Source organism: Peromyscus californicus, unplaced genomic scaffold (assembly GCF_007827085.1).
Source record: "Peromyscus californicus insignis strain IS unplaced genomic scaffold, ASM782708v3 Scaffold_5__1_contigs__length_169319896, whole genome shotgun sequence".
NCBI classification, from domain to species: Eukaryota; Metazoa; Chordata; class Mammalia; order Rodentia; family Cricetidae; genus Peromyscus; species Peromyscus californicus.
This window is the reverse complement of record NW_026294573.1, coordinates 8,181,771-8,208,307: the sequence shown is the minus strand read 5'-3', so window position 1 is coordinate 8,208,307 and position 26,537 is coordinate 8,181,771. Positions and strand designations below refer to the sequence as shown.

Here is a 26,537-nt window from a genome sequence, read left to right as displayed (position 1 = left end):
TTTTATTTATTTGTTGGGGGATGTGCACAAAATTGCATGTGTGAAGAAGGTCAAGATAACTTATGGGAGTCAATTCTCTCTTTTTGTCTTCGTCCTGGGGATCAAATGCAAGCTGTCTGGATTGGCAGTACGCATCTTTACCCACTGAGCCATCTCAGCAGCCCTTTTTAATGTTTAAATGTGATACTTAACATACACATCTTACACTGGACTGTGGTGGCACACACCTCGGGAGGCAGAGCCAGGCGGATCTCTGTGAGTTCCAGGCCAGCCTGGTCTACAGAGCGAGATCCAAGACAGGCACCAAAACTACACAGAGAAACCCTGTCTTGAAAAAAACCATTAAAAAAAAAAATCTTTATGGATGGAAATGGAGCCAGGGCTTTACACATGCTGAGCTCTGTGTCTGTCACCGAGCTGTGCCCCGTCTCCTGGATGAGCCATTAGAAGGTATGTGTCCCTGGTGAGATGTTGATAATGCTGTGCAGCTAGTCCCCAGAGGTTTTCATCTTGTGGAACAGAAGTTGTTCCTAATAAATGATGACTTCCTGGTCCCCACCCGCCCCAGCCCTTGGCAACCATTATTCTGGTCTCAGACCTGCTGCTGTGGTCGTCCTGCCTCAGCCTCCCAGTGCTGGGACTTGATTACTCTTCTAGATACCACATACATGGAACCATACAGAATTTTTCAGAGGTTGTTTGTGACAGGGTCTGTCCATGTAGCCCTGCTATGTAAACGAGGCTGGTCTCAAACTCACAGAAATACTCCTGCCTTTGCCTCCTGAGTGCTAGAATTAAAGGCATCTGCCATATCCACCACCGTGTGCAACAGTGTTTCTCATTCAGTTACTGGCTTGTCTCAGCATAGTATCCTCACAGTTGTCTATGTTGTAGGACATGTCAGAACTTGCTGTGTGTGTGTGTGTGTGTGCGCGCGTGTAGTCTGGTGGTTGTGTGTCTTCCTCAATCATTCTCTACTTTAGTGAGGCAGGTTCTCACGTTTTAAAACTGAGCAATTTGGAGCTGAGCAATTCTAAGCTTGTTTAGGTAGCCAGGTTGCCCCAGGGATTAGAGAGCTGGGATTGCAGGTGGCTGCCACACCTCCCTGGCTCTTCTATGGGTTCCGGAGATCTCCCCAGGCCAGCTCCTTCCCGTGGAAGTTTGAATATTCCTTTACAAGTGCATGTGACTTTTTATTTGTTCATCTCCATGAACATTTGCATTGTTCTTTGGCTTTTTGACTCTAACAGTTAATGTCACTATGTGTATAAGTGTGTAGCTGTCCTTCCTGGTCCCTGCTTCTGGTTCTTGGGGTTTGTATGCAGAAGTGGGATTGCTGAAGAACACTGCCGTTCTGTTCGGAAGCTTGCAGCGCTCGCGGCTGGTTTCTTCGCAGCTGCACTGTTGTGTAGTTCCCAGCATGGTTCCTATCCGCACGTCCTTTCAACAGTTGTCTGTGGTGAGAAGTAACAGCCTGATGTGGAGTTCTTTGTTTTTGTTTATTTTTGTTTTCATTTGGTTTTTGGAGATGGGGGCCTCACTGTGATGCTCAAACTGCTCTTCGACTCCTGGGCTCAAATGGTCCTGCCACAGCCTCAGTGCTGGAACCCCCATGTTGGGCTCCCAGTGTGGTTTGATTTCCATTTCCTAATGTTAGTTAGTGATGCCAGGCTGCTTTTCGTGTGTTGATTGGCCTTTTATATATCTAGGAGAAATGGCTATTCTTTCATTAGGTTATTCTTTTGGTTACTGTTTCATTGTAGAAGCTGTTAAATATATTGGTGTGTTTTCTTTAAAGGTTCATTTATTTTTTATTATGCTTGTGGGTGTGTGCACTTGAGTACAGGTCTCAGTGCAGGCCAGTGGCATTAGATCCCACTGGAGCTGGAGTGACAGGTACTTGTGAGTTGCCCAACATGGGTGTTGAGAACTGACCCTGCTCCTCTGCAAGAGCAGTGCACACTCTTAACCACTGAGCCGGTGGTTCTTAACCTGTGGGTTGTGACCCCCTTAGGTTACCCTTTCATAGAGGTCGCCTAAAACCATCAGAACACACAGATATTTATATTACAGTTAATAACAGTAGCAAAATTACAATTATGAAGTAGCAACAAAAATAATTTTATGGTTGGAGATCACTACAACATGAGGAACTGTATTAAAGAGTTGCAGCATGCTGGATGGTGGTGGCGCACGCCTTTAATCCCAGCAGAGGCAGGTGGATCTCTGTGAGTTCGAGGCCAGCCTGGACTACAGAGCGAGTTCCAGGACAGGCTCCAAAGCTACACAGAGAAACCCTGTCTCGAAAAACCAAAAAAAAAAAAAAAAAGAGTCACAGCATTAGGAAGGTTGAGACCACTGCACTGAGCCACCGCTCCAGCCCTCTTAATACATTCTATATATTTGTAAATCTCAGCCATTCTGTAGGTTCCTTTTCACTCTGTCAGTCAGTCATAGCCTTTGGTGTCCAGTCCTTTATTTGATGTAGTCTAATCAACTACTTGGGCTTTTTCCCTGTCTGTGTGGTGTCGTATCTAAGCGGTAACTGCTGTGTGGTGAAGTTTCCCCCTTTGTTTTAAGAGTTTCAAGTGTAATAAGGAGAATCAGGCACTAAAAACAATTAACACCCGAGGTTGGGGTGTGTCTCAGTTGGTAAGTGCTTGCCTGGTATGCATGAAGCCCTGGGGCTCAGCATGATGGCACTCACACCTATAGCAGCATTCTGGAGGTGGCAGCGTGTGTGTGTGTGTGTGTGTGTGTGTGTGTGTGTGTGTGTGTGTGTGTGTGGAGTTCAAGGTCATCCTCCATATTGGGTTTGAAGCCAGCCTGTATTAAAAACAAAATTAAAATTCTACATAGGTTAAAGGTTCCTAGATAAACTGTTGCTTGGCACACAATGGTAGTGTAGAGTGGGCACTGTGTCTCAAGTCCTGTCCCTGATGACTCGTGGTCTCAAGTGTGCCCTCAGCTTTTCTGGCCTGTTGTTTCTTCGTCCTTTCCTGGAAGGTGCGGCCTGGCCCTCACCTGGGTGCTAGTGTCTGCCCATGTCACTGGGCACATGGAAATCAGTGGCTCTGAAGCTGTGTGCCTCATGGGGCTGCCGTGCAGAATGAGTGAGTGTTTAGTACTAAAGCCTGGAGTGGGCAAGTCTGCAAGTAGAGCTGTGTGCAGGAAGTGGGATGTAGAAAGGGGTGTGCTAAATAGAACACTAACGGAATCTTCCTTTTGCCTGGCTGGCACTGGTGGGCCTGAGAAGTAGGACTTCATGTATGAGGAGAAGCATGATGGGAAAATAGACACATAGCAGGCCCAGTGTTGGGAAGCAGAGACATGGGATCATTTGGACAGGAAGACAACCCTGGGGGCAGGGCCCATGGTTTAGGGAAGAGCACGATTTACTTTGAAGACAGGCAGTTTCCATCAGTGCTTAATGAATGGTGCTGGACTGTGAGACAGGTCACATGTACCAGCCCCCTGCTGCACCATCTGCCCGAGAGTTGGGCCGAAGTGATGAGCACATAATAGCTTCAGGCTGAGTGATGTTTGCCTGACCGTTTTAATAAATGGAGTCCTCCTTCCAGTGCTGCCTGGGTGCCACTGACATGGCAGAGAGTAAGACTCCGGAGCCTAGGCTGGGCACTACAGTGTGACAGCCCAGACTGTGTTGTTTTCTCCCAGGACAAGCAATGGGAAGAGCACCGTGATCAACGCCATGCTCTGGGACAAAGTTCTGCCGTCTGGAATTGGCCACACCACCAATTGCTTCCTGCGGGTGGAGGGCACCGATGGCCATGAGGCCTTCCTCCTCACTGAGGGCTCGGAAGAGAAGAAGAGCGTCAAGGTGGGTGCTGGCCGGCCAGCTCTCTGCCTTGGATGCCAGTGGGTGCAGTCTGGACTTGGAACTGCTAACACATCAGTGTCACAGGACTCACCCAACCTCCATTCTCATGAACTTTGTGGAGGATTGTAGAGTGTTTGGAGGGTCAGAAAAGTGGGGCACCAAGAACAAGGCCCAGCTTGTTGAGGGTGAGAGGCCGAGCTGGCTGGCCTGTGCAGGGAGCAGCGGGGAGAGCACATATGTTTTTCCTGGGCTTGCCAGCAGGGAGCGGCTCCTGAGTGTGCCCTGGCATTCTCCTGGACAGCCAGCAGGGAGCGGCTCCTGAGTGTGCCCTGGCATTCTCCTGGACAGCCAGCAGGGAGCGGCTCCTGAGTGAGTGTGCCCTGGCATTCTCCTGGACAGCCAGCAGGGAGCGGCTCCTGAGTGTGCCCTGGCATTCTCCTGGACAGCCAGCAGGGAGCGGCTCCTGAGTGTGCCCTGGCATTCTCCTGGACAGCCAGCAGCCGCCGCTCTGCTTGGAGCCAGCTGTGCATTTTGATTCCTAGAGAATTAATCGTTGCAGAATCAACTGAGCTTCAGGGTGATGCTTGAGAAGGAGGCTCCAAGTGGGGAGGGCAGTGAAAGAAAGGGGTGCTGGGGGGATGGCTCCTCTGCTAAGAGTGCTTGCTGCTCTTTCAGAGGACACGAGTTCAGTTCCCAGCACTGTCAGGTGCCTCACATCCTTCTGTAACTCCAGCTCCAGCCTTTGTCGACACCTGTATACACACATGCACATAGATAAAAATTAATCAATCTTTTTTTTAACTTATTAAACTTTTCTTTCATTTATTTAAACTAAATGTACAAGAATATAGCATTCAAAGCATGGGCTGGAGAGATGGCACAGTGGTTTAGAGCATTGGCTGTTCTTCCAGAGGACATGAGTCCAATTCCCAGCATCCACCTGGAGGCTCACAGCTATCTGTAACTCCAGTTCCTAGGGATCCAATGCCAGCTTCTGGCCTAAAGAGGCACCAGACACAGAGGTGGTACATGTATATATATGCAGACAAAATACTCATACATAAAAAATTAATGAATCTTTTAAAACATTTTCTTACTTTATGTGTATAAGTGTCTGCCTGCTTGTTTGTCTATGTACCACATAGGTGCCTGGTGCACACACAGTCTATCCAGGAGGGTATCAGATCCCTTGAAACTGGAGTTACAGTTGTGAGCTGCCGTGTAGGTACTGGGAAATGAACCCAGGTTCTCTGGAAGAGCAACCAGTGCTCTTAACCTCTGAGCCATCTCTCCAGCCCTTGAATCTTTTTTTTTTTAAAGGAAAAGGGGTAGCCAGTTGGTCAGCCATCCCAGGCTGCTGTGTTGTAGCAGGTGGCACAGGAGATCGCCCAGCTGATGACACTTGTTGACCTGATATTTATTTCCTGTCTCCACCTTCAGACAGTGAACCAGCTGGCCCACGCTCTCCACCAAGACGAGCAGCTGCATGCAGGCAGCCTGGTGAGTGTGATGTGGCCCAACTCCAAGTGCCCACTTCTGAAGGACGACCTTGTGCTGATGGACAGGTGAGAGGGGAGAGACTCGAGAAGCCTGGTCTGAGGGTACCAGCTCTCCATTTCTGGGTGATTCAGGTCGAAGGTCCCTGTGTCATCTCTCGGCTCTGTTTAAGTACTGGCGCCTTTCAGACAGCTCAACCAAATCCTTCTGCCTCTTGGATTTCTTCCAGAGGCTGGTTGGTTATCATGCCCATTAGCATCAGTGCCCTGCAGATGTCCCAGGAGTGGGCTGTTTGAGAGATAGGGGCACTGAGAAATGGGGGAGGCTCTACAGGCCAGTCACTGTTTGGGTTCTGCCAGTCCAAGCTAGTTCGGAGCTTCAGAGGCACTTGTCCTATAAGACAGTCCTTGGAAGCACGTTTAGGCTCCTTGCTCCCTCAGTTCTTTCCTTCTGGACACCAAAACACAACAGTGTATAGACTAGCCTGGGACAGCTTAGGACCTGTTTAATCGTTCTGTCTGCCTTTGTCTGAACCGCCCTTGGCAGAGTGGGCCTTTAGCAATCCCCAGGACATTTGCTCTGGGAAGGCTGGTGGCTCCAGAATTGAGAGAGAGAGAGAGAGAGAGAGAGAGAGAGAGAGAGAGAGAGAGAGAGAGAGAGAGAGAGAGAGTCTTTGTGTGTGTTTTGGGTAGCATATGTGGTCATTTTGTTCCTCTTGAAGGAAAGCCTTGCCCTGCCTTTTGGACACGTTCCACCTGCACGAAACAATACAATATTATGGCCTTGACCTAGACTCAAATAAAAACTTGAAAGTTGGGCATGGTGGTACATACCTTTAATTACATCTCTAGAGAGATGGAGGCAGGAGGATCAGGAGTTCAAGGTCAGTCTCTGCTATATGAGACCTTACCTCAACTGAAAAAAAGAAGAAATTCAAAACTTGACTTCAGTTGTCTATCTCTAACTGAAAATTACAAGTTAGGTTTTTATAAAAGTGATAGGTGCTGCCGGGCGGTGGTGGCACATGCTTTTAATCCCAGCACTCTACAGAGCAAGTTCCAGGACAACCAGGGCTACACAGAGAAACCCTGTCTCCAAAAACAAAACAAAACAAAAGTGATAGGTGCTCAAAACAAACTCCGAATTGCTCCGTGATCTGGAAGGACAGGGAAAGGGAAGGAAAGATCCCCAGTGAGGGCAGGCTTGGCTCTTTCCTTCCCCTCCTTTGCCTGGCTACCTTCCAAGTCCCAGGGCTGTACACACTGGGCCCATGCCCTGTGCCTGACCATACTGATTATACTTGTCACCACCAGCCCTGGGATCGATGTCACCACTGAGCTGGACAGCTGGATTGATAAGTTTTGCCTGGATGCCGATGTCTTTGTGCTGGTGGCCAACTCAGAGTCCACACTGATGCAAACGGTAACTCTTCCTCCGCCTTGTCCCTGGGCCTGCTGGGCAGGGCAGCTAGTGGGGCCTTGACTGGCAGGACCGCTCCTCCACCAAGGTCCTGCCTTTGTTTAGGAGAAGCAGTTCTTCCACAAAGTGAGTGAGCGTCTCTCCCGGCCCAACATCTTCATCCTGAACAACCGCTGGGACGCGTCTGCCTCGGAGCCTGAGTACATGGAGGAGGTGGGTGTCTTTCTGGCAGTTTGAAGACTGCCATGAGCCATGAACACTAACCACTCAGATCTGCTCTATGTCCCCAAGCAGCCTCAGATCTAGTGGATTTCCTGAGTTAAAGTCACTGCCAAAGATTACCCATGTAGGAGGTGGCATTAGTCACTCCCTTCCCCTCCCGATCACGTCCTTTCTTTTCCTTGATTTCTCTTAGGTCAGAAGAGCATCCCTGCCATGTTTATTTTTCTCCTTGGTTTTCTTTTCCCTTGGGCCAGTAACTCTTTGGTTCACAAAAGCTCAGTACAATCAGAAACAGACTTTAGGAAGACACTTGGGAAAGAAGCTCAAAGAGAATGAAGGATAGGTGTTTCTTAGGACAGCTCCCGACTCTGATTTGTGTGTAATAAAAGATAAAAGGGATTTGTGAGTCCGGATGCTGCTGAGGCTTGGCAGTGGAGCTTTGGTTGTGATCCTGTCTCCACACCTGATGGAGTGGGATCTGCTCACAATGCCTGACACACGGTGGGGCTCTGTGGAGGCTCTTAGCCCTCTTAAGTTCTACCTGGGAGCTGAGACTCTAGGGTGCCTACTTGTCTTATAAACCAAGGTCCTGGGAGACTTGACTTGTCAGTGTAGTAGAGCCAGGTTTAGGCTCCTTTCCTTCTGGGAAAGAACAGTTCTAGGCAGACTTTTACCGGAGGCAGTCTGGAGCCTGTTCTGTGCCTCAAGAGCCCCCAGAGAGGAACTAGGGAGGCTGGCAGTTCTAGAGCAGAGGTGGTGGGTGACCTTTCGTTGTGGAAACGCTTTATCCCTCTTGCTGGTTGAGCCATGTGGATTGGTTTCCCCAGCCCTGCCCTGCTCATGCACCCCATCTGTCTGGGCCCAGGTGCGGCGGCAGCACATGGAACGCTGCACCAGCTTTCTGGTGGACGAGCTGGGCGTGGTGGATCGAGCTCAGGCCGGGGACAGGATCTTCTTCGTGTCTGCCAAGGAAGTGCTCAGTGCCAGGGTCCAGAAAGCCCAGGGCATGCCAGAAGGAGGTAACTACGAGAGTTGACAGCCTCCTTTCTATGGGTTTTTGAAATGTTGAGTCTGGGTCTGTTGGTGGAATTGGTCTGGCAGTGAGGTAGTGAGCAGAGCCTGGAGGGCGGGCCTTGCTCCTTAGAATCGCCTAGGAGATACCTCTGGTCGTGTCTTTGAGGGCATTTCCAGAGAGGAATCCTAAGGAGGGATGATTCACCTTGAGTGTGAGCTGCAGCATCCCATGGGCTGAGAGGAGAAAGCTCGGGCCATCAGCATTCCTTCTGTTTCTTTGCCCGGTGAGGTCTGGGCAGGCGGTCTCAAGTTCCTGCTGCCCTTCCTTCCCTGCCGTGGCTTACTGTACCCCTCAGACCGGGGCCAGAGTGAGGCTGCTTTCCTCTCTTAAGTTGTTCCTTGTCAGGTGGTTATGGCCACAGGGTTAGAAAAGTAACCTAGAGGGGATGGAGAGGTGGCTCAATGGTTAAGTGAACTGGCTGCTCTTCCAGAGGACCCAGGTTCAATTCCCAGAACCCACATGGCAGCTCACAACTGTCTGTAACTCTAGTTCCAGGAGATCTGACACCTTCATACCAATGCATGTAAAATAAAGTTAAATAAAAATAAAGAAAAGAAAAGTAACCTAGAGAGGGGATGTCCCCATTTCCCTCTCTGTACAGCTGTTTCCTCACTAACACTGCCATTCCCCTAGGGGGCGCCCTTGCAGAAGGATTTCAAGTGAGGATGTTTGAGTTTCAGAATTTTGAGAGGCGATTTGAGGTAAGTCTTTGATTCTGGTACGTGGTGACCCTCTCTAGCCCTGTCCCTGGCTGTGAAAACCACAGCCTGGCCCTTAGAGGTGTTGGCCCCCACCTCCCTCGGTACTTCTGTCTGTTCCAGGAGTGCATTTCCCAGTCTGCAGTGAAGACCAAATTTGAGCAGCACACAGTCCGGGCCAAGCAGATTGCAGAGGCCGTTCGTCTCATCATGGATTCCCTGCACATTGCGGCTCAGGAGCAGCGGTGAGAGCCCAAGGCTAAGTAGAGGGAGTGCTGGGAATTACAGTGCTAAGATACATCTATGATCAGATCTGCAATGTTGGGCTGAGTCCATGGGCTCACACCCAGGGCATGTAAGAGCTGCGTAGACAACCTAGCCTGGAGGGCTGCTTGGTGTCTGACATCCCACTTGGCCTGGACAGTGAGGGAGGGCTCTTTGTCGGGGCTCTTGGCTGTGGTATTTGTTTGTTTTTAATTTTCAGTGGTACAGGGTTCAGAACTGAGGCCTGGCACCAGCCAGAAAGAGCCCTTGACTACTGATTTGTTTGTGGGGTGTTGTTGTTGTTGTTTGTTTGTTTGTTTGCTTGCTTGCTTTAACAGATTCTTGCTATGTAGTCCAGGTTAGTCTTGAACTTCAGGTCCCCACCCCAACATACCACATCCGGCCTGAGCCTACCTTTTTGTTGTTGTTCTTGAGACAGGGTTTAACTGTGCATCTTTAGCTAGTCCAGAACTTATATAGACCAGCTGGCTTTGAACTCAGATCTGCCTATCTCTGCCTCTGAATGCAGGGACTAAAGATGTGTGCCACTTTTCAAAACATGGTGGGGTACAGGAGATGTGCTCAGTTGGCAGTGTTTACCAAGCATGCAGAAAACCCTAGCTCAAGCCCCAACACACAGGCGTGCACACATGCACATACACTGGGTATGGTCATGACAACCTATAATCCCAGCGCTCAAGAGGTGGAGGCAGGAGGATCAGAAGTTAGTGTCATTCTTGGGTATATAATAAAGTTTGAGACCAGCTTAGGATACATGAAATCCTGTCTCAAAAAAAAGAAGAAAGAAAGAAAAAAGAAAAAAAAAGTTTGAGAATTTAAAATATACAAAAGCGGCCAGGCCGTGGTGGCACACGCCTTTAATCCCAGCACTTGGGAGGCAGAGACAGGCGAATCTCTGAGTTCGAGGCCAGCCTGGGCTACCAAGTGAGTTCCAGGAAAGGCGCAAAGCTACACAGAGAAACCCTGTCTCGAAAAACCAAAAAATAAAATAAAATATAGAAAAGCACAGGAAATAATGTACAAATATTCTACTTCTGCTGGAGAAGACAGTGTTGGCCAAGTTAAAACAGAACAGAAAAGAAGTTAAGTAACCTTGATTCTGTGGTCCCACCTGCTCCTAGGGAGTGATGGTGAGTTTGTGTGGTCCTACTACCCAACACTGAAAGTGCTTCGAGGAGAGTGTGGAGACTGCAGGCCACTGGGCACGGGCCACACTTGTTCAGGCATGGCGTCACTGGGTTGACACTGCACCTGCTCTTTTTGCCTCTCCGCCTGGTTTCCCCTTGTTCTTGTTGGGACACTTGACATGGGTGCTGGGAACTGACCATGTGCCTGACCCACCGTTGCTCGGCCTGTCGTGGGGGCACTCCAGAGCATCTGCTGTGCCTGTCTGGAGGACCTCCTGTTTCCGTAGCTCTCACCACATCGTGAGACACAGCCACTTCCTCCAGGTGTCTGCTAGTTTCTCTCTTTAATTTCATTTCCCAATTACTGGACAAGTGGAACATTCTTATGTTATTGTTATCGTGGGTTTTTTTTTTTTTTTTTTTTTTTAATTTTTACCCTGAGCTGGGTGGTAGTGGTGCATGCCTTTAATCCCAGCACTTGAGAGGCAGAGGCAGGCAGATCTCTGTGAGTTTGAGGCCAGCCTGGTCTACAGAGTCAGTTCCAGGACAGCCGGGGCTACACAAAGAAACCCTGTCTCAAAAAAAAAAAAAAAAAAAAAAGTCTTTTTTTCACACTGTTGTTATAGATTGTGTGTCTATGGCACCGCTCACATGTAGAGGTCCGAGGACAACTTTGTGGAATCAGATCTCTCCTTCCACCTCTCTCTGGGCCCTGGGGACTGGATTCAAGTCGTCAGGCCTGCACAGCAAGCGTTTGACCTGCTGAGCCGTCTTGTTGGTTGTCAACCCTCCCCTCCTTAGCCACCTCTCTTCTGTCACCACCCCTCCCCTAAAGGAAGCCTGAGGGATGAGGGGCTGTCTTCTGCCCGCCTCAGACGCCCTGTCCAGGCAGGAGAGCTGCGGCCTAGGGGAGCTTCCCAGCTTCCTTGGCTCCTGTGCTTAGTCCTGTGGGGACGTGGGTTTCTGAGCAGTGCTTTTTCTTTCAGGGTTTACTGTCTGGAAATGCGGGAAGAGCGGCAAGACCGGCTGAGATTTATTGACAAGCAGCTGGAGCTCCTGGCTCAAGACTATAAGCTGAGAATTAAGCAGATTACAGAGGAAGTGGAAAGGCAGGTGAGAAGTGGAGAGAAAGTTCTGTGGGGAGGTTTGGACTCCCAGTCAAAGTCAGGTTCAGTGGCAGCCAGTGCTGAGGGCAAGGCATCTCACCCCAGGGGCTGCTTCAGCTTTCTGGGAAGCTTTCGGTGGCCCTGCTGCAAGAATACAGAGTTTCCCTTGGGTCTCCTTCCAGGGCCGTTTTGATTGCCCATTTTCTTCCACCTCTGCATCTTTAAATCAAGAGGAGCTGAGGAGGCTGCTTGGTGTGGGGACAGGTGTGCGGTTCACTGCAGCCTCTCCTGCCGAAGCAAAGCCCAGTCCTCTTGATGCTAACAGTGCCCTCCTTTGGCTGCAGGTGTCCACAGCCATGGCCGAAGAGATCAGACGCCTCTCTGTGCTGGTTGATGAGTACCAGATGGACTTCCACCCATCCCCAGTCGTCCTCAAGGTTTATAAGAATGTGAGTGAAGCAGCACGTGTTCTTGGAAGGGACTGTTGGCAGAATCACCTTGTAGACAGCAGCACAGCCTTAGCTGGTCTGTCTGAGGGTCCCTGAGTAGAAGTGACAGAGACATGAGACCTCCTTGGTCAGCTGGTGGTCTGGTTGAACCCCCAGAGACTCCTGATGGTGGTGCCTCTTTTCTTATCCTCTCTTTTCTGGAGGCAGGAACTGCATCGCCATATAGAGGAAGGCCTGGGCCGGAACATGTCTGACCGCTGCTCCACAGCCATCACCACTTCCCTGCAGACTATGCAGCAGGACATGATAGGTTTGTACCACAGGGACCTTGGGATCTGTGGGGCTACCATATCCAAGATGAGGCTAATCTAAAGTAAGACAGGCTGGAGAGATAGCTCAGGGTGTTAAAGAGTGTGTACAGCTCTGGCAGAGGACCTGAGTTGGCTTCCCAGAACCCATGTCAGGAGGATCACAACTGCCTGAACTTCAGATCCATCCCGGAGATCCGATGCCCGACCTTCTTCATGTGCACCTGAACTCATGAGCACACAGCCACACACATACATGCACATACACATAATCAAAGTAATGAGTCAGCTAGGATGGCCTTTCCTCATCTGTTTTCTGTGGTAGTGATTTAACTCACTACCTTCAGGTTCCGGTGTCCTGAATTCATTCTGTATGAACTTGGGTTGCCACATGGGACAGTATACAAGCTGAGACTTTGGCACGACTCCTGTCAGGTTTGGGGAGGTGACCATCTGGGTGTGGTTTCTGCACAGAGCTGCAGCATCCCTAGCAGCTGGTGTGACTCTGTGCCTGAGGCTGGGCCCTGGTGTGGCACAGGCCTGAGCCGATGCACTCTCTCCCTGCTTGTGCCCCTGACAGATGGCTTGAAGCCCCTGCTTCCTGTGTCTGTGCGGAGTCAGATAGACATGCTGGTTCCTCGCCAGTGCTTCTCCCTCAGCTATGACCTGAACTGTGACAAGCTGTGCGCTGACTTTCAGGAGGACATCGAGTTCCACTTCTCCCTTGGATGGACTATGCTGGTGAACAGGTTCCTGGGCCCCAAGAACAGCCGCCGGGCCTTGATGGGCTACAGTGATCAGGCAAGAAGCTCCTTTCCCCATCATGGGAGATCACCCTGCCACCAAATACGTGAATCAGCCTCCTAGTGGGGTGTGCCGTTTGGTCACTGGTCAGCATTGTTGCCGTTGTCAACTTGGCCTTGTCCTGATTACAAATGCAGACGGATTTTCTAGTGCTTGTCTAAGTGTGCACTCTTCAAAACAGGCCGCTTGGAGGCTGGAGTCGTAGCTCAGCAGGAAAAAGTTGCCTTGTATACAGGAGCCTTTGGATTTGATCCTTAACACTACGTTGGGGGGGTGGAGGGAGTGGGGGGTTGATTTCAAATTCTTATCTACAAAAGAGACGGCTCAGCAGTTTAGAGGGCTTGTTCTTGGAGAGGACACAGGTTCCCTTCCCAGCACCTACATGATGGTGTATAACCATCTTTAACTCTAGTTTCAAGGCATCCAGTGCTCTCTTGACCTCCACATACACCAGGCACACATGTGATGCACAAACATACATGTAATCAGAACAATCATAAATATAAAATTAAATCTTATGATAAATACATATCACCACTTTAAATTTTGGAATAAAAAGTGCGTTAGGGGGGCTGGAGAGATGGCTCAGAGGTTGAGAGCCCTGGCTGTTCTTCCAGAGGTCCTGAGTTCAATTCCCAGCAACCACATGGTGGCTCACAACCATCTGAAATGAGATTTGGCGCCCTCTTCTGGCCTGCAAGCATGCATGTAGGCAGAACACTGTATACATAATAAATAAATAAATCTAAAAAAAAAAAAAATAAAAAAAAAAAAATAAAAAGTGCGTTAGGGACTGAGGAGGAGATGGTTCATTGGACCCAAGCACTTACTCTTCTTCAAAGTTGGCTTGTCAGCCTGGCTGACACAGGAAGCTTCCAGTCATTGAGAGACCAGTCTTAAGGTAGAAAGTGGCAGAGGAGGACATCCGACATTCTGCTCTGGTTTCTGCATGTGAATGCGCGAGCACACACACACACACACACACACACACACACACTCACATAAATGTTTGTATGACTGCTCTTAGTGCAGGTCCTGTGCTGGCACAAGCCCAGTGACCAGGGCTTACATCCTGTGGCCTGCCACAGAACTCACCTTGGGCTAGCGGGTCTCTTAGGAAGCAGATAGCCCACTGTGGTACATACAAAGCTTTTTCCCTCTTCTACCTCTTGGGAATCGAAGAGCTGCTCAGTCCTTGTCCTACCTCATCTAGTCTGAGAGTCATTGAGGGTGTGCCTGAATGACAGACTTGTAACATTCTTCTCCTCTTTGTCATCTCTCTCACAGGTTCAGCGTCCTGTCCCTCTGACACCTGCCAACCCCAGTATGCCCCCCTTGCCACAGGGCTCCCTCACGCAGGAGGAGCTTATGGTCTCCATGGTTACCGGCCTGGCCTCTCTGACATCCAGGACCTCCATGGGCATTCTCGTGGTCGGAGGAGTGGTCAGTGGCGCCTGCTTGGGGAGGGAGGGGGGATCTGGGGACTCAGTGAGTGTTTTCTACCCTGGGGAGCTGTGTGGCTGGAGCCCTTTCACACACAGCTGTTCCATCGAGACATCACACAGCTAACAGGATGTTCCCATTTCCTGGATATGGCTTGCAAAAACCCACCAATAGTTCGAACCCTCCCCGTCTGACACTGAGGCCTCTTCCTCCATAACAAGCAGAGGATGGGGAACAGCCAAAGGTTAGGAAGGAGACCCACCTGGCCCTTGAACTCCCTCCCCTCTCTGCCTTCTTTTTCGACTCAAGACACTTTGCAGCCACAGTCCCTCACGTCTGAGATCTCCTGGTGGTATTGGCAAGCTCTCATGCCCTTATAGACTGTGGAGAGGCAGACCCCACAGGCAGGGTGACTGTCACAAACACTGTCAGGAATTGCTTTTCCAACATGTAGTACAAGGTGGATCACGAGGCTCCTTCCCCCAGACAGAGAGTTGCATCCTCCGGCTCTTTCCATAGATAGTGGCCTAGAAGAGGGTCATGAACTGCAGCTGTGACCCTTGACAGACCCTTTTATAGCATCTTATAGCATCTTGTTTACCTAGCCACACAACCTGTGGATTAAATTTACACCACATAACTCCTTTGTGAATGAAGAGCCCAAGTTCACCCAGCCAGGATGATGTTAAGAAGCCTGTTTCTCAGGTTTGGGACTAAAGCTCAGCAGTACAGAGCTTGCCTAACACCTGCCAGGCCCTGAATTCCATCCCCAGCACTTCAAAACAAAACAAAACAAAACCAACTTCTCACCTAGATCAGGATAGTGATCCTAACATTAAGTTATCTCATGTGGCCAACACCCAGTTTCCCTCACTTCCAGCTGCAGAGAGACCCTGCCCTCCTAGCCTCAGCAGGGTCACAGAGACCTTGCTCCACATTGACCATGCGTCTCTACAGGTGTGGAAGGCAGTGGGCTGGAGACTCATCGCCCTCTCCTTTGGACTGTATGGCCTCCTCTACGTCTACGAGCGGCTGACCTGGACCACCAGAGCTAAGGAGAGAGCCTTCAAGCGCCAGTTTGTGGAATATGCCAGTGAGAAGTTGCAGCTCATTATCAGTTATACTGGCTCTAACTGCAGCCACCAAGTCCAGCAGTGAGTAGCCTGGGGACCTGAGGAAGGACACCCCAATAGGTGGGCTCTTCCCACCTCCCTTTGAACCTGACCCGAGAGCCTGTGGTCCCCGCATCATGGGCCCCAGGACTTTGTGTAGTGCCAGTTTTGCCTCCAGGGATGACGGGGTCTAGGGCTGAGGTCGGGTAGGCCTCCAGTGCCCCAAGAGGGGAAGGAAGGGGAAAATGAGGGAACCGGGACATGCTTCATAGATTTTAAAGGTTGGCTTGGGACTGGAAATGTAGCTCAGTTGGCAGAGTGCTTGCCTAGCATGCATGAAGCCCTGGGCTTGATCCCCAATATGATGTAGACCAGGCATGATGTCTTACACCTATAATCCCAGCACTCAGGAGGTGGAGGCAGGAGGATCATCCTTGGCTATGTGGGGAGTTTGAGGCTATCTTGGGCTACATAAGACCCTGTCTCTAAGTAAGTAAATAAATATTAAAGGTTGCCCTTGAAGGGCATGAGCTGTGGGATCCTAAATCAAAGCCTGGTTACAGTGCCTCAGTAGGTCAGGGGTCCCTATGGTTGCTCCATCTTGGAACATTGAGGAAGCAGTTTTACTGCCCTGCACCGCCTAATCTCAAACTCAGAATAGCTTCAGCCTCCTGAGTCCTGGGATTGCAGACATGAGCCACATGCTTAGTTTGCTTGGTTGTCCTAACTGTGCTATGGCAGACCCTGCTTACACTAGCTTTCCCTTTACTCTTGTAGCTGTGAGCAGGAGGTTTTATTGATGTGTGCTTTCTCGAGTGAGAGCACTGCTAGGGCTAGGGATATCGCTCTGTGGGTAGAGAGCTTGCCGTGCACACATAGAGGCCTGGGTTTAATCCCTAGCATCCCCCCCACACACAATCTCCCCCCCCCACACACACACACACTTGAGAGGATTCTGAGACTTGGACTCAAAGATGAGACCCTTTCCTTACCACTTAACTGATGAGCATCAGAGTCAGAATCTGGCCTCTTGTGTCCAGGTTAGGTTCACAGCTGGACTGATGAGTCTCCTGGGTGATGCCCAGTGTCTTTGATGTGGGCATTAGAAGCTGTTCATGTTTTTAGCAGAGGTGGGAAGGATACCAAAATCAGGCCTTCAGGCCAGAGCAGATGTGGATGGACTCAGCTGCTGCTCTGTTCTGGGTAGACTTGGCCAGCAGTAGAATCCTGCCTAAACCACCATCTGCCCAGTTGATCCCATCTCTGTCCCCTCAGGGAACTGTCTGGGACATTTGCTCATCTGTGCCAGCAAGTTGACATCACCCGAGATAATCTGGAGCAGGAAATTGCTGCCATGAACAAGAAAGTTGAGGCTCTGGAATCACTTCAGAGCAAAGCCAAATTGCTCAGGTGAGTGGCCTAGTGGCCAAGCTGGGGGAGTTGGGACTTGTCTGCCCTCTGGTGTCTCCAGTATAGGCACCGGGCGCTCTCTGGGGATTCAGCTCTCTATCTTGTGAGATGTTGCCAGGCTCTAGTGCAGATGGCACCAGTGCTGGAGGCTTCCACACAGTGTCACTGTCCTCAGGGCGTCTGCAGATGGGGCCCAGTGACCCAGGAAACAAGCGAGACGGTGCTGTGATGGTGCAGCTCGTGGCCTGCCCTCCTGACTGCAGGGCCTCGGCACTTGGCACAGGCTGTCCCCCCAGCTTGTCACCCCCGGAGGAGTGGGTCCTCAGTTCTCCTTTTTTTGTTTTGTTTGAGACAGAATCTTTTTTGTAGCCTAGGCTGGCCTGGAACTTGCCATGTGAATGAGGCTGGTCTCAAATTCACCAAGATCCACCTCCCTAGTGCTGGGATTAAAGGTGTGTGCCACCATGATCACCTCAGCTCTGTTTTCTAATAGGAAAATTAGTGGCTGTAAAAGCTGAGTCCCTTGTCTGGAGCTCCACAGGAAATAGCCAGATCGAACTTGGGGTGCAGGTGGGCTGCACTTTGCTTCTCCTTGCCCTTTGTGAGATCTGCACCCATGTCAGTCATATTCAGTTCCTCTCTGAGCCCAGGAGCAGGAGTGCCTAGCACCAGGTCTCTCCACAGGACCAGGATTGGTGGTCTCATAGGACTGTGAAGTTTGCTGGGAGGAGGATCAGTTGGAGGAGCCAGGTTCTGGGTGCTGGCCCTGCATCCCCTCAGCTTTCTTGTGCCCTGTGGCTCTCATCTGTGAGATGAGGCTATAATTTCATGACAACCACAGATGAAGGTAGAAGTCCTCAGCCTGCTGAGGCCATGATGTCATCAGCACATGGGGACCTGCATAGCCTACCCCCACCTCTGATGTCAGAGTTCCAAAGAGGACAGAGCTAGAGAATAGGCACTCAGGGTTTCAGCTCGCTGCCCCTCCTGCCCACCACCAGGGACACACTGCTCACCTGCTGGGGCTCTCGGGACAGTGTCTGCTGCTGGTAGCCACAAAGACAGGCTGAGCCAGCACCCAAACCTTCACTTGTCAATCAAGAAAGCTGGCCTCCAGAGATTTGGGAATCTGGGTTGCAACAAAACCTGAAACTAGAAAAACCTGAAACCAACCGTGGTGATTCACTCCTATAATCAGAGTACATGGGAGGCTAAGGCAGGAGGATGGCTATGAGTTCCAGGCCAGCCTGGGCTACTGAGATTCTGTCTTAGCCCACCTCTTTTTAAAAAAGCCTGGCTCTGTCCCATCATCTTGTGACCTCCTTTTCCTCATCTGCAAAGTGGGAAAATGTGCTATTGAAGGATTAAATGAAGGTTCAGACAGGCTAGTGTGACCTGTCACTGTCAGCCGTTTGTACAGAGCAATCTTGTCTTCACAGGAATAAAGCTGGCTGGTTGGACAGTGAACTCAACATGTTCACACACCAGTACCTGCAGCCCAGCAGATAGTGGGCAGCTGGGGCAGGCCTGCACTGAGAAGAGGCAGGGCCGCGCCTCCCATCAGCTCCAGTCCTTGGCCACTGCAGAGAGAAGGAAAGCCCCCACCGTCTTGTTCTGTTTGGAGCCCTGCAGCACCAGTTACTCCCTACCCTGCAGGAAGACCCTGGCTCCTACCCTAAAGGAGACTGACAAGGGTTGGACGGCTTGGCACCAAGGAGTCGTGCATGTCCGTGTCTGCTCATCATGTTCACTTGGTTGAAATTCACTGTGCATTTGATAAGGTCTTCTTAAGGGTAGCAGCCTGCAGAATGACTGAGGGGAACCCTCACAGGCATCAGGCAGACACTCCCACCTTCTCCAGCCCGAGCACACCTACCGAGAAAGACAATGTTGGGATGACTGGACTCCCCGGAAGATTTCAGGGTAGTTCTGGAAGGGCCAGGTTTGTCCTAGGACTTGTATCTTGTGTTTGGCCCTCAGCTTAAGCGCTTTTCCCCACTTGCAGTCTTTCGGTTGTGCTTGGCGGCCAGGCTCAACACGCCCTGGGCTTTAGATTCAGGCAGCTCGTATGGGAAGCTGGGGACCTCTGCCAGCCAGAGCCGAGGGAGAGCTCAGGAGAAGGTATGTGGATTAGGGTATCAGATGTGGTAGTGCTGTTGGTGTCGGACATCATGATGAGATGGGACTTGCCTCCCTTCTTGCCATTGCGGCCCTTGCTCTTATTTCAGCTCTTGGCCTGTTAGTCCTGGTTTATTAGTGAGAGCTAGTTGGTCCAGGTGGTTAAAGGATGTAGCAGGAGGAATGGTGGAGGATGGGGGCTGCCTGGGATGTCTGGAGGAGGTAGGCACAGAAGAGAGCCCTCCGTCTGACCTAGCACTGAGGGGCACGCAAGCCTGTGAGCTCACCTCCCTAACTGCAGCTCCTCCCGCCCTGCTGCAAGCTCCCTGTGGCCACCATCCTCTAGACTGAACCCTGTGCCAATGATTGCAGCTGGCCACACGACAGCATGAGAAGCCTGGCAGCCATTTTCCTTCTGCCCTGACCCTCAGACCTCCTCTTCTGCTCCTGAAACCTGCTGCTGCTTGCTTAGCCTCCAGTCGACTCTGAACTTCCACTGCTGAGTGTTGAAATTGTTACTGGTCACAGTGGGGAAGAGTCCAGTCACCAAGGTTGGCTGTCCTAGAAAAGCAGTTTCGGGGTGATGAAGCCTTTGTCGACCAGATAGACAGTGTCTTAGAGACAAACCATGGGGCTCCAGCCCCTCCCAGAAACCCACAGCCAGGAGCTCCCCGGGGACAAGGTCCTGCTGGTTGAGTGCCCGTGGCCATGTCCTGTCTCTCCTGCCCATGTCTGTGTGCTCACTTGCCCCTCAGTCTACCCTGTCTGCTGGGACGGTGATGGTGTTGGTCAAGGTCAGCATGTAATGGGAAGAAGTTGTGAGTGTATTGCCAGCCTGGACAGATGGGATCACAGTGGGTCAGGACAAATCAGTGTCACATCCCAATGAATGTTGTATTCTCTTTGGGGAAAAAAATAGAATAAACTCTTTTTCAGTATAGCCCCTGAGTAATGAATGAAATTTTGAGCTTGTATAAGTAAAAATTCCATTTGTTACCACCAGGGAGAGCCTGTACCTGAGACGTTTAGCTGAGCACTTTAGTTTCTTGCTGCTAACTGTTGTGTGGTCTTGGCTGGGGCACGAAAGGCTCCTGACACAGTGAGTTTGCTTCTGGTATATTTAAGGTGATGCAGCTGTCTGAGTTACCTGTATCTCTACTGTTGTATTGGAAACTAAAATAAAGCCCCAGTTGTGACCCTGTGTGAGCTCTCTGCCTGGCAGTGGCCCTGCAAAATCTGTGGGCTGGTCTGAGAAGAAAAGACACAGCCAGCCTCTGAGGGCCGGGAGATCCAGAGTAACTCTGGTACAGAGTTCTCTCTAATTCCACACACTCAGTTTTCATGTAAACCATCAGTGACTCAGCGGGCCACCCTACTTGGCCTTCTGAGAACTTAGCTATGACCTTTCTGGTTTGAAGGGCCCTTTAGAGGGGGAAAGGCCATTGGTGGCTACTTTTTGTCTCCCCACCCACTTATCTGTCTCAGAAACTCTTGAGCTCAGCTGATGGTAACTACATCGTTCCAGATTCCCAGGCCACAAACTTGAGGGGTCATGAAGTTGACCGTCACACATGCTGTACCTGATCTGTCACTGTCTGTATGAATCTCTGAGACCCTGACCTCTTCTCCATCAAAGCTGCTCCTGCTATCCCCTCTCCCACCCTTACCCTTACAGCCCTTCACTTGGAGTTAACCTGTGCCACACTCCAAGCATCCAGAGCCCCTCCAGGATGGAGGCCCAAGTTCTTCTCTGCTTCTTCAGATCAAGCCCTCCCTCCCTGCCCCCTCTGCTTGTGTACAAGTGCCACTGCCGCCGTCACCCTGAACTGACAGCTTACCCTGGGCAGCACACAGGATATGCATGTGTTCCAGAATAGTCATCTCAGGAGGTGCTGTGTTTGGCTCCCCTGCTAGAACGGGCTCTGTAAGGGCTGCTCCAGTGTTTCAGGAGAGTAGTGCTATTCACACATTAGCAGTCTGGGACTTTGGGGGAGCTCAGATGCTCCTGGAAGCCTGTGGGCGGACACAGTTCTAGGACATTCAAAGGTGTGTTAAGAATTCAGCTTGTTCAGCCCCTTTCTGGAAACTGAAGTTCAGAGAAATAAGACGTGCTGATGATGGTCTAGTATCTTGGGCTGATTAGGGAGGGGAAGAAAGGGAGGGTGAAGCCTCTTTTTGAGCCAACACTTGTTTTCCTCAAGCCTGTCAGCTTTCAAATGTGCTCTTTACTCTCCCCTCTACTAGAAATGCACCAGGATCCAGTACACGTATATGTGAAACAAAGTTTACCAAGTGCGCACATGCAGGGGATGGGGGTGGCTTCTGTCATTAGCAAGCTGCTGCTGCTGCTGCTGACGCTGACCCAATGGGTGGTGGCTCACAGGGAAAGGTGTTCTAGACCTTGCCTCATACCACACACTGAGTTAATTATTCTCAGGGAAGGCCAGACTCATCCCTGCTTCATCTGCCCACTGGAAAGTGAGGGGAACCAAGGGCATGCATCTTTTAACCTCCAGTGACAGGGTGCCATGGAGACTAACCCCTCTCCCAGACAGCAAGTTTCAGGCTAGCAACCCTGCATAGAGACGGTCTTAAAAGAAAAAGAAAAGCAGGGCATGGTGGCACACATCTTTAATCCCAGCACTCGGGAGGCAGAGACCAGCCTGATTTACAGAGCAAGTTCCAGGAGAGCCAGGGCTACACAGAGAAACCTTGTGTGTGTGTGTGTGTGTGTGTGTGTGTGTGTGTGTGTGTGTGTGTGTGTGTGTGTGCACGTGTGTGGTGGTGGTGGTTGTGGTGGTGGTGGTGGTTGGTGGTAGGAGTCCCTGCCATTGTCTTGCCCAGCATGCAGGAGGCTCTAGGTTTGATTCCCAGTACTCCTGCCCTTATGGAGCTTGTCTGGATAAGAGCCAAGATCACTTAGGTAAAAGACAAGAGGTCAAAAGATAGGTGTGTGAGGAATGTGTGCAAGGGTAAAAGGATGCTGTGGTTGGAGGAGACCTAACTGAGGTAACACTTGAATACAGTCTGGGGAGTGAAGTCCTGGGAGATCTGGGTAGTCTGTTCAAGTGGCAGATAGAGTATGTGCAAAGGCCCTGAGGTGGGAGTGTGCTCATTGTCTTCAAAGAACAGAAGGAATGTGGCCAAAGTAGTGTGTGAGAGAGAAAGTAGATAGGACCGGGGCAGAATGGGGTGTTTTGTTTTCCTGAGGCAAGTGCGCCTGAGGGGAGAGAGGGCTCATAAGAGCTAACCACATCTTAGTAGGGGCCTGCGATGCCGCTGGAGGCAGACAGGAGCGGAGCCAAAGAGACCAGCCAGGCCCTAGCAATAACACTCCAGGGGGGCCATGAAGGTGCCCTGGCCTGGGCTGCCTGCAACAGGAGTGGCAAAAAGGGTCAGATTCTGTACACCTTTTGAAACACCACAATGTGTACACACATTTTTTAAAATTTACTTTTAAAGCTGGTGTGTATGTGTGTGTGTGTGTGTGTGTGTGTATGGGGGGGGGTGCTATGTAGTTTCTGGGATCCAAAAAACCAGTTGTCATGACTATGCAGCAAAGGCTGTCAACACTGAGCCCTCTCTCTACCCTTATTATGTAGCCTTGTTAGCCTGGAGCTCACGAGGTTGAACTCACAGAGATCCACCTGCCTCTGCCTTCTGAGTGCTGGGATTAAGGGTGTGCATTGCCACGCTCAGTTTGTGCATGCTGGGGATCAAACCCAAGGCTCTGTGCACTCTAGACCAGCACTCTGCCATCTGAGCTACGTCCCCAGCACACACACCTCTCTTTGAAACTTTGTGCGTGCCCACGCATTGATGTGCCATCTCATGCACATGGAGGCCACAGGACAACTTTGGAGTCTGTGCTTACCGCACCACCACCCCCCATCTTGTTGAGGCAGGGTGTCTCTTGTTTGCTTCCAGACATGCTCCAGACTGGCCAGGGAGCTTACAGGCCATTCTGTCTCCACCTACCTCCCCTCAATCTTAGCATAAGGGTGCTAGGGTTTCCAAGGTGTGCCACATCTGGCTTTTATATGCCTTCTATTGATTGGACCCAGAGTCCTCATGTTTCACAGCTAAAGAGATTTACCTGCTGAGCCATCTCCTGGGCCCCACCATATTTTTGAGACAAGGTCTCTCTGTGTAGCCCTAGCTGTCCTCAACCTTAAAATTCTGCCTCAGCCACCCTAGTGCTAGGACTATCAGCTCGTGCTGCAGTCCGACAAGTCCATTTTTAAGAGTATATTCAACCAGCTGGGCATGGTGGTGCACGCTTTTAAGGATCTCTGAGTTATAGGCCAGCCTGGGCTACACAGGGAAATTCTGTCTTGAAGAAAAAATTCAGTATGTTAAAAAATTGTGCAGCAACCAAACACAACCCAAATTTGAATTTCCATCTGTGGTGACACCCCCACCCCATTCCCACCCGACTTGGACATTGGATCCACTGATCTGTCTCTATAGGTTTGCCCTTTCTGAACATTCCATGTAAGTGGAATTATACAATATGTGGCCTTTGTTTTATGTGACACTAGTGAGTGCAGCTGATACACAATCAGATGGTTTGGCTTTTTTTGTGTGGTACCAGTATACAAGGCTGATAGGAATATTCATGTACAGGTCTTTGTATGGACATAAATTCTCCTTCTTGGTAGATACCACAGACTGGAATTTCTGGGTTACATACTATTAAGAACTACCAAACTTTTTCTGAAGTAGCTACAGCATTTTATGTCCCTGCCAGCAGTGGATGAGTTCCAGTTTTTCCCATCCTCAGCAACAGTTGGTACAGTGAATCACTTTGTATGCCCTTTGATTTTTTTCTTTGTACGATAGGAGTGGAACCATGGGCTTTGCAAATGCTAAGCATGCTTTCTACATCTGAGCTACAGCCTTGACCCAATAGATAATTCAAGACATTATAAATATATACTTGTTGTTTTTGTAGACAGGGTTTCTCTGTATAGTCCTGGCTGTCCTGGAACTAGCTCTGTAGACCAGGCTGGCCTCGAACTCACAGAGAGCCACCTGCCTCTGCCTCCCAAGTGCTAGGATTAAAGGCGTGCACCACCACTGCCCAGCTGTGTGTGTGTGTGTGTGTGTGTGTGTGTGTGTGTGTGTGTGTGTGCGCTGTGGGATGGTCTGTATGTCAAGTGTGTTGCTGATCGATCAATAAATAAATCACTGATTGGCCAGTGGCTAGGCAGGAAGTATAGGCAGGACAAGGAGGAGAATAAAGCTGGGAAGTGGAAGGCTGAGTCAGAGAGACACTGCCAGCCGCCACGATGACAAACAGCATGTGAAGGTGCTGGTAAGCCACGAGCCACGTGGCAAGGTATAGATTTATAGAAATGGATTAATTTAAGCTGTAAGAACAGTTAGCAAGAAGCCTGCCACGGCCATACAGTTTGTAACCAATATAAGTCTCTGTGTTTACTTGGTCGGGTCTGAGCGGCTGTGGGACTGGCAGGTGAGAGAGATTTGTCCTGACTGTGGGCGAGGCAGGAAAACTCTAGCTACGTGTGTGTGTGGCTGTGGCTGTGGCTTTAGTCTATATTTGTCTAGTGAGTGAATCTCAGGGCAAGAGAAAACTCTGGAAGAAGCCACAGGATGGGAGCTTGCCCTAGAGGTGCCTGTGGTAAACAAGGGTACCATATGGAAGGTCCAGCAGGCCTCAGTGGTAGTGTTATATTGAGCATTTGTATTAGGCAGGATTGTAGTGGGTAGCCATTCCAGCTTTGATCTGGAAGTTCCAACCCCCATTGAGACTTCGGCAACTATCAGGCGTACAAGGCGGGGCCAAGGGAGGCGCCTGGAGTCCCGAGATCTGGATGGGCCAGCGCTCTCTCTGTGCCGGGACCCTGGACGGTGGAGGTGGGCCAAGCAGAGCTCCAGAGAACACCGCTGGACTGCAATACACCTTCCCCAGACCCCGCGACCTACCTATCCCTTAATTTGTAAGTTACGCCATTAAATAAATCTCCTTTTAACTACGTGGAGTGGCCTTAATAATTTCACCAATACAGGATTCTCTAGAGGAACAGAACCAACAATGTATGCATGTGTTATAAAAGGGGATTTATTAGCCTGGCTTACACAATAGAGCTGGATGGTCCAAAGTGGCCATCTGTATGCTGGAGAGGCTGAGAATCTGGTAGCTCAGCAGTCCAAACCAGTCCTGATAGCCTAGGAGCACCTTGTAGAGTGGCTGGTATTAGATCCATGTTGAAAGGTCAACGAAGCTGGAGGATGATATCAGCAGAGTATCGATCACAGTGATAAGTGGCAGCAGCAGTGACAGTTGAGGCACTCAGAACATTTTTTCCTAGAGCTATTTTTTTTAAGTTATTTATTTATTTGTTTTTTGGTTTTTCGAGACAGGGTTTCTCTGTGTAACAGTCCTGGCTGTCCCGGAGCTCACTCTGTAGACCATGCTGTTGGCCTTGAACTCTTGCCTGCCCCTTGCCTACTGGGTGCTGGGGTTGAAGGTGTGCATGAGCACACCCATGGCATTGTATTGATTGTAATGCTCTTGCAGGGCACTTCATTTCTGCTGCTCCCCTGCCCCACCCCATACCTGGCACAGAGTAGGCGCTTGCAATATCAGTAAGTTGTGCTTGTTGAATGAAGACAGTGGGGGCAGAACAGGCCCCGTACACCAAATTCCAGGATGCTGAGTGGAAGTGTCCTGCACGGCCTCTTCCTGGGGCAGGCTGGCCTTCTGACTGTGACAGGGAGAAAGGAAACCAGCTAACCGCTAGGAGTATTAAAAACACAGTGCCCGGGCTGGAGAGATGGCTCAGTGGTTAAGAACATGTATTGTTCTTGCAGTGGACCCGAGTTCAATTCCCAGCACCCACATCAGGCAGCTTACAACTGCTTGTAACTTCAGATTCAGGGGATGGCCCTAATCTTAGATACATGCACATATACAGATAAACACACATGCACACATAAATAAATAATAATGAAATATTTTAAAAAAACACAGTGCCCTTCAAAACACTATGGTAACACACTTCCATACTGCATGCTGGAATACGCCTATAATCCCAGTATTAGGGGAGGTAAAGGCTGCAGGATTAGGAAGGAGTCAATCTAAGATCATCCCCATAACATAGCAGTTTGAGGCCAGTCTGAGCTAATTACATTTTAGCTTAAATCTTTTTTTTTTTTTTTTTTAAGATAGGGTTTCTCTGTATAGCCCTGGCTGTCCTGGAACTCGCATTACACTCACAGAGATGCCCCTGCTTCTGCCTCCCGAAAGCTGTGATTAAAGGAGTGCGCCACCATGCCCGGCTAATTTCGGTTTATATTTTACAGGACCAGATTTTTGTTGTCTATATTGTAATTTTGCCAGCGACTTTTCTCTCTCTGTCCCCACTCTTTTAAATCTTTGCCTTCCAATGTCTCTGGCACAAAGTAGGCACTTCACAAAGACTTGAAGTGTTAAAGAAAGCAGGCATAATAGGGGAGGCCTGTAAATCAACCCTCCCCCACTAACCGAGAGGAGCCCTTAGTCTGAAGCAAAGCTAGGCTTCATATGATTTTCTCTTTAAAAAAAAAAAAAGCTTGAAAGATGGAATGCATTGCCTTCGTCGCTTGTCCCGCCCATCC

The 26,537-nt window shown here is 50.1% G+C and overlaps 1 protein-coding gene across 3 annotated transcripts in view; it reads left to right on the top strand.

Annotated features, from left to right (window-relative positions):
* Mfn2 (mitofusin 2) overlaps nt 1-20,115 on the top strand; it is a 30,464-nt gene extending 10,349 nt beyond the window's left edge. For all 3 annotated transcript variants that reach the window (XM_052716540.1, XM_052716542.1, XM_052716541.1), the window contains exons 5-19: nt 3,679-3,841; nt 5,282-5,406; nt 6,652-6,760; nt 6,863-6,970; nt 7,845-7,998; nt 8,688-8,755; nt 8,876-8,997; nt 11,151-11,277; nt 11,615-11,719; nt 11,927-12,029; nt 12,608-12,828; nt 14,119-14,274; nt 15,232-15,428; nt 16,662-16,796; nt 18,236-20,115. In XM_052716540.1, coding sequence (XP_052572500.1) covers nt 3,679-3,841; nt 5,282-5,406; nt 6,652-6,760; nt 6,863-6,970; nt 7,845-7,998; nt 8,688-8,755; nt 8,876-8,997; nt 11,151-11,277; nt 11,615-11,719; nt 11,927-12,029; nt 12,608-12,828; nt 14,119-14,274; nt 15,232-15,428; nt 16,662-16,796; nt 18,236-18,305 — 1,963 coding nt within the window. In that variant the 3' untranslated portion in view covers nt 18,306-20,115. The remainder of the gene's footprint in view (nt 1-3,678; nt 3,842-5,281; nt 5,407-6,651; nt 6,761-6,862; nt 6,971-7,844; nt 7,999-8,687; nt 8,756-8,875; nt 8,998-11,150; nt 11,278-11,614; nt 11,720-11,926; nt 12,030-12,607; nt 12,829-14,118; nt 14,275-15,231; nt 15,429-16,661; nt 16,797-18,235) is intronic.
* The last annotated feature ends 6,422 nt before the right edge of the window (nt 20,116-26,537 follow it).